Source organism: Apteryx rowi, unplaced genomic scaffold (assembly GCF_003343035.1).
Source record: "Apteryx rowi isolate R43461 unplaced genomic scaffold, aptRow1 scaffold_191, whole genome shotgun sequence".
Taxonomy (NCBI): Eukaryota; Metazoa; Chordata; class Aves; order Apterygiformes; family Apterygidae; genus Apteryx; species Apteryx rowi.
Window position 1 is genome coordinate 585,390 of NW_020448208.1, and position 7,448 is coordinate 592,837.

Genomic DNA, 7,448 nt, shown 5'->3' on the forward strand with positions numbered 1-7,448 from the left:
GGATCACTTGCCTCATGTGAAGAGAGGCAGAACCTTATTCCTCCCTACCTCTTATCGTAATTTGACGTACCCTGGTCCCCCTGAGACACAGCATGGATCAGAAGGCTTCTGAGTGCTTTGTCCTGCTGTACTTACTGCCTTTCTCAAACTTCCTGCTAGTGCGGTCTTGGGTATTTACTTTTCCCTCCCTAATTGGTAGTGTGGTTGAGTACCTTTGTAGCAGAGCTGTGAACCACACAAGACGCACTAAAATCTATTCTCTTTTAGCAACAAATGTTCAGTCTTCCATGCAGCAATCACCTTATTTGGGGAAATTATGCACAGTCTTTGTCCTTTATTAGTCAGTTCTATTGAGCTTGCTGAAAGAAAAAATAAAGTTGTTCTGCAATAGTCCTTATGAATACTTCCTATTCTTTTAATTGCTTGTCTTTTTTCATTCTTTTTTTTTCTTTTTTTTTTTTTCCTCCTAGTAGCATAGGTACTCTGGGAAGTTGCTTTGGAAGTTTTATAGATAGGTATGGTCAGGGCACTCCTCCCCAGTTTCCATGGATAGTTTCCACTCCAACGAGCTGCAAAAAGGGAAAACTGTAATGGATCTCCCAGCTTCCCCACTAGAAGACATTTTCAGGGGTTAAGATTTGTTTTTTCCCCTCTTTGTAGATGTTATTATTAGCTAGCATGGAACCTAAAGGCAGTTGGGGAAGGCAGCTGTGACAATAACTTCAGAAGGACAACTGGTGATAAATCTCCTAAATTCAAGCATAGAAAACTGGTAGTCCTTAAAAGCAGAATCCCACTGCATGTGGGTAAGCTGTAGGTCACACTTCTGTCACATTCAGACTTGATTTACACTCTGCTTGCAGTACTGCATCTTTCCAGCCGAATGCTTTCTTGTAGAAATAAAGATGTAATTTCTCAACTCCATCTGGAGTTTATTACTCGTGCATTACTTACACTTCCTTGACTCCTGATAAGAAAAATGATTGTCATGTCAAAAATTTTCAAAGCATTTTTCAGAGCTGGTTTCCAGCACTGCTACAACACTTCTGCTACCTTTAATATTTGTTTTGATGGATTGGAAGCTGCCATACTATAATTCACTATTACACATCAGGTTGATGTATGTGATATTTTCTGTATGGTATATCAGTATAATTTAACAAGAATTTGTTCAGGGAAATGGACAGGAAGGAAAATAATGGCTCAAGATAAGTAGTCAATATTTAAACAGTGCTTAGGAGTTACTAATGGAAAATAMCATATTCTTAGCTTTGATTTTTGCCTCTTGCCTGACTGATTTCCAAAATGTTTGAACCAGGACACTTTTACTTCCATGTGCACAGAAGGCAGGATAATAATGACTATCTCTGTCTCTCTCTCTCAAGACAAGGGAAGTAACTCTTTGGAGGAATCCCAGAACAAGATCTAAGAAATCTTGCTAGAGGTGCACGATCATAGGTTAAGCTAACAAGGGTGCCACTGGGAATTGTAGCATTAAGGCAAGGCAGACATGTAGAATGCTATCATCTAAAACATTCCTTTCCCCTATTTTTTTTTGCTGCTGTTCAAACAAAAAATAATTTTTTAGAAGATTGTTCTGAGCACTGTATATCGCTGGCCTGCAGAGAAGATGTCCAGGTAAGCCTGTGGGGTGAGACTGGTTGATCCAGGGGGTTCTGCAGTGCAAGGTTCAGCTGAAGGGTGGAAAAACTGAATAATTCCACTGGACAGCCGACTAAGGCACAAGGCCTGAGACCTGAAGAGATATGTTTAGTGATATTAAAAACGTAACCAGTCAGCGGTGCAGCTGGTCTTACACATGTGACACTTGCTAGCTTTGTTTTCTCAGATACCAAACAAACTGTACAGATGTCTCTCAGGAATCTTACACACAATCAGCCACTTAAACAAATACCATGGAGTACAAAATGGGATCCATTTTTAAAAGGAAAAAAGTGAACTCTGCTTTCTGTTATGATGGTACATTTACTCTAAATTTCTGCAGGTATAGAAAGAACAGAATAGTTTATTCTGCCATGACCTAAGCTGGAAATGGTGTTAAATGACTGTTACAATTTTCTCAAAATGCCACAGTAAAGATTTACTGTTTAACTGTTGTGACCATGAAATGCTTATTAATTTTTGAATAAGTATTTATGGGATTCAGTTTATAAACCTTTATATTACTACAGTGCGTGTTAAATTAGACATTTGATTCTTAAATGAAAGACGTATAAACAAATTGTGGATACTGTTTTCTTTTTTGAATCATTGATTAGACAAAATGCCTTAAACAAGAATACCTAATAGTTTCTTTTTTGTTTTCTTGCTAAAAAATCTGTGCCTTTGTAGAACAAAATTTTTTCCAAACTCTTTACCATGAAAAACACCAGAGGTAAAAAACAGCAGAATGAATTACAGGCTAAAGAGAAGTCAAGCAAATGAGCAAGCACAAAAATCTCCTTTATCAAGCAAAATGGTGACAGAGTCAAATTATTTTACTCATTCTTAAGGCCAGGAGTCATGTCACCATCATCTCCTAGTACTTTTAAGTATGTTCTCGACACCTGATGAGCTTTTTAAAGGCCAGCTTGAAATCTTCATTAAAGCTAGTGTACAGCAAAGGGTTGATAAGGGAGTTGACATATCCAAGCCAGGTCAGGAAGTCAGCTACTTCTGGAGAGACAGTGCAAATATGAAGGCCCACAAGCAACTCCTTAATGAAAAATGGCAACCAAGACAAAATGAAAGCACCTAAAATCAGTCCCAGAATGCGAGCAGCCTTTCGTTCCCGTGTCGTAGAAATCTGCTGCCGGTCACCAGCCAGGTCCAGGTCATTTTGGAAAGGAGGGATCCTCACAGATGCATTGATTTTATCAAACTCCATGGTTGGATCGGACGTGGAGAAGTCTGAGACACAGAATGTCTGTGTGAGCTTGCAGCTGGCAAAAGAGTTTTGGCTGTCAGTGCTCCTGTTGCTAAGGTGGCGGCTTGAACCCCGTTTTTGGTAAAGGCTCTTTGCAGCATGGTAAATTCTGTAGTACAAGATCAGAATCAAAGTCAAGGGTATATAAAATGCCCCGAATGTGGAATAAATAGTGTAGATGACATGATCATGTTGAATGTGACACTCACTGGGAACAGTGACAGTGTGGTGATTTCTCCAAAACAAAGGGGGCATTGATATGAAAATGGAGATAGTCCACACAGTGACTATCATCAGCCCAGCTCTTTTTGCCGTTCTTTTTCTGGCATATTCGATAGCGTCTGTGATTGCCCAGTACCTATCCAGAGCAATGACACAAAGATGAAGAATTGAACATGTGCAACAGGTCATGTCGACACTGAGCCAGATCTCACAGATGAAGTATCCCAAAGTCCATTTATCTATCATTATGTAAGTGATACTCAAGGGCATGACAAGAACAGCAACAAGCAAATCTGTCACAGCTAGTGAACATATTAAATAATTTGCTGGCTGGTGGAGCTTCTTGGTTGTGCAGATTGCTGCGATCACAGCAGAATTCAGCAGCATAGTCAGGGTTGTGATTGTGGCCAAGGTCAGGGTAACAAGCATCTTTTCAGTTACTGTTTTTGGCTTTGCAGCCGCATTGGCTTCAGTGGTGCAATTTGTGAAATTCATTTTCCCCTCCAAGTTGCACAGTGAAAGAAGAAGTTGCTGCTTTAGGTAGTTAATAGTTCCACGCTCAGAACTCATCCATTTGAAAAAGGGACAGAGGTGCTTCAGATGCAAAATTTTTTATATCCTCGTATTCACCAGAGCAGCTCAAAGCTTTCAGGTTTTCTCCTGATCATTGTTTTCCTAGAAGATAAAAACACATCTGTTAGCAAACCTACAAAAAAATCCCACTTTTTGGCAGAAATCCTACACTTCTAATACTACCACCTCAAATAAAAATCTTGGCCTATTTTTCCTTCTTCTCTTCTCCTCTCCTCCTTTACTTCCCCTTTTCTTTGCATTCATAGTTTCTGTTTCTATTTTTTTGCCTCTAAAAAAGACTTTGGGCCAGATTTCCCTCTGGTATAAACTCGTATATTTTCTTTGACTTTGGAGATCTCACTTGAAGTGGAAAGTTGGACTAAAGGACCTCCAAAAGTCACTTTCAACAAACATTTCTATGTTTATTGATTATTTGATTATTGGTACTGGGAGCTAGTCCTTCTTCTGCTTTGTTAAATAAGCTCCAGCAGATGATGAGCTAAGGAAATCTGCTTTTTCATTGTAATTGCTTTTTCATTGTAATTGCTATATAAGAAGGATCGATTACTTCCATATATCATCTTTGGAAAAAAGAAATAGAGCATCCTATTTCAGCAAAGGCATGGCAGCATTTCATAATTTTCCATACTGCTTTTTCATATCCAGGTCTGTCTTAATCAATATCTTGGAAACAGTATTTAAAAAAATACTCAGGTTACCTTTAACATGCAGCCTTCAAACAAATGTTTAAAGCTTTGTAGCAAATACTCACTTTTACACAGCACATTAGTGTTGCTAGGAGCTTATATAGTTTTGTCTAATTATTTCTGACATTTCACATATCCCACTGAGTGTGTCTTTGGAAGAGACAGACAAAAAGCATTCGCCTTTTCTTTGAGATTTCTATCAAATTGTGCTCCCTGTCAGTCAGGCCACTATGATGCAAAGTACAAACAACACTTAAAAAAAAAAAAAAGAAGAAGGTTTAATCTTGTTTCACGAGTTTATTTTGAGAAAGTTGATATGTCTTTTCCATACATCCAAATGCTGACTGAGTTAGCAATCTGTGGGATGCAACTAGAGGTACCCTTTGAAGCCTTGCTTTCTCATTTGTAATTTATCTCAGCAAACAGAAAGCCTGGACCTTTTGCCATTAAAATAAACAGAAAGATCCCTTCCCTTGGCTTCACTTGTCTAAGAGAAAGGAAACCTCTGGGCTAGCTGTGTAGGTGCCCTCAACAGGCAATGGAATGAGATAGTCACTGCCAGAAATACATTTGTCCCCGCTTAAGACAAGTCTTTAAGGCAGATGGTATGAATCACTTCCTGGAAATGCTGATCTTTCTCTATTTTGACTACAAGTGGCTCCTTCATAATTGCATTTAGAACACATGCCTGATTTTTAGAAGGCTAAATTGGAGAGGTAGAACCYGTCCTCACTGACATCAGTAGGATTTAGATTAGGTTCTGAGAGAGAGGTTGCACATGCAAGCTGATGAGGAACTAAGAATTTGAATGAGGAATTATGAATCTGAAGCTAGTCAGCTGCTTAGCTCTGTGTACATATGGTCTTATTCAGAAATTAGAGTGCCTTCTTCTGAATGAGCTGGATGAGGAGCAATCAAAAATAGAAACTTCATAAAAAAACTGTTCTTTGCAGATAGGCCCTAGGAAAGCAGATCCGTATCATCGTAGACTGTAAGTTGGCAAAATATGAGGAGTTTTAAATTCTCCTCATAGTAAAAGCAAAAGGAACCCCCTGAACTATATTCTGCTCTTCATAAATTGCTTTAAAGTATGAATAGCTTTGGAGAAAATGTCTGGCCTGCTCATTAAAAATGGAGTGGACAAACCAGATGGAAATTCAGTATCAGCCTTGAGGTTGTGACTGTACTGAAAATGCTGAGTTGGTGGTTAAAGCCTAAAGCCAAAACTTCAGGTAAAACCTTCTTCACAAATGTTCATGGGAGTCTTCTCTGTCAAGTCAGATCTCAGCTTCATTAGTTTGCACCCTGATTATGTCTGACTTTTTATCAGAGGAGAGGGATAAAGCAAAGAGGCTTTCTCTACCTCTCTGCACTTTTGGGGCATGGCCCAGATACAATTGCAATTTGTATGCTTTCTTCAGCACAATTACCCAGCCTGGTGCACAGGCAAACTCAAAGGGACTAGAAGATGCCAGGGAACCCACACATCGTCTACAACCGCCTGTTGATCTGGCCCATGTACAAGAGAGCTCCTGGTGCTTCTGGATACAAGAAGCATTTTTTTCTGCTTGTCTTCACTTCCCTGGGAGCCTGGAAGTTTTAGGGCTCCTGGTGGTTCTCTCAGAGAGGGAGCCATTCTGCACGGTCCCCATCATATGCCCTGCTGAGCACTGTCTATGTGCATGTTTAACCCAACAGGAACTGAATGGCTGTGGTTCTCCTCAAGTGGCCCTTCACAGTGATGTAGTCCCAGGGAAATCCTTTTGGATCTCTGTCCTCTCTCAGCACCACAAGCATACTCTGAAAAATACATCCTTTCTCCCCTTAACAAACTTGTCTTTAAATAAAACCCATCACACTTTAACAGGCTCAAATCCAAAGGTTTTTGTCAAAACAAGGGATACTGCTGATCACACAGGGGAAGTTGGTTAAGTCTGCTCACTGCTCACCAGGACTGAATTTTTTCCCTGGGAAACCACTGCAATAATTGAAGACAGGGTGAAAAGATAAACAATGCATCCTCCCTGCAGAACATTGCCCTGTAGGTACCTCAGAGCAGGCAGCCTGGGTCAGTGGCGTTCCCATTGCTTCACGTCAAAATCTATCAGTGAGGAGTTATTTTGTTTTAATTCCCATGCTCGTTATAGGAAATGAGTCCTTAGCTATTCAGTCAATATAAATAAATACCACATGCAAGAGCTGTATTAAACCAACATTATTGAGGAAGTATATTTAAATTCTTGAAGGTCTGGAAATGTCAGGCTGAAGGTTTTCTCTACAGCTTAAATCAGTGCCTGTTCTCATCCCTTACACACATTACTGTGATACATAATAGCATTATAACATTAATTAGTAACACTAATTGTGGACATTGTATTTTACCACAGGCCCTCTGCCCCACTCATATGCAAGTTGAGCAGCTTTTCAGTATTTCTTTTCTCCTGCTTTTGATCAAATTCGGCCCCCTCCCTTCAGTGCTTCACACTAGTCACAGCCTGCTCTGACCACAGCTCTGTTCCCTTTCTCAAGAACTTGTGGTTATCATCTCCCAGTGCTCAAGGAGTTTCTTTTCACAGTGTCCCTAGGGGACTGTTGCCCATGTTTCACAGATGGGGACCACAGATGCAGAGATTAAGTCAGAAAAGTCTCCACTAATTTCCTGTGTGGGGTCTGTGGTGTCTAGAAACTGACTTTTCGACAGGCTCAGCCTTATGTAGTGCTTCTTACGGTATGGACACGGCTCCTGCTCAAATCAGATGCAAATCTGAGAAATTCCTGCTGCAGGGGATGGAGGCATCTATCTGCTGACCTGACCTCATGTCTAGAGAGGTTTGTGGCCTGCCAGGGGCTCATGTGAGAGATGTCATGGAAAGACTGCCAAGGCTTGTCCACGCTTGGGACTATTACCCACTGCTGCTCTTCCACGTGGGCGTCAGTGACACCAAGGGCAAACTGGAGACCATCAAGCAGGATTTCAGAGCTCTGGGGATGGTGGTCAAGGGTCTGGGAGCCCAGGTCAT

General features: G+C 40.5%; 1 protein-coding gene across 1 annotated transcript; it reads right to left on the reverse strand.

Moving 5' to 3' along the window:
* Positions 1–2,548: 2,548 nt before the first annotated feature.
* Positions 2,549–3,718, reverse strand: HTR1E (5-hydroxytryptamine receptor 1E). The gene has a single exon (XM_026062678.1). It carries the CDS (start codon positions 3,716–3,718, stop codon positions 2,549–2,551), a length of 1,170 nt encoding a protein of 389 aa, XP_025918463.1.
* Positions 3,719–7,448: the final 3,730 nt, after the last annotated feature.

What these genes read in the sequence shown, in the direction of transcription:
- HTR1E (XM_026062678.1), bottom strand. Translation starts at nt 3,718, where the DNA reads ATGAGTTCTGAGCGTGGAACTATTAACTACCTAAAGCAGCAACTTCTT.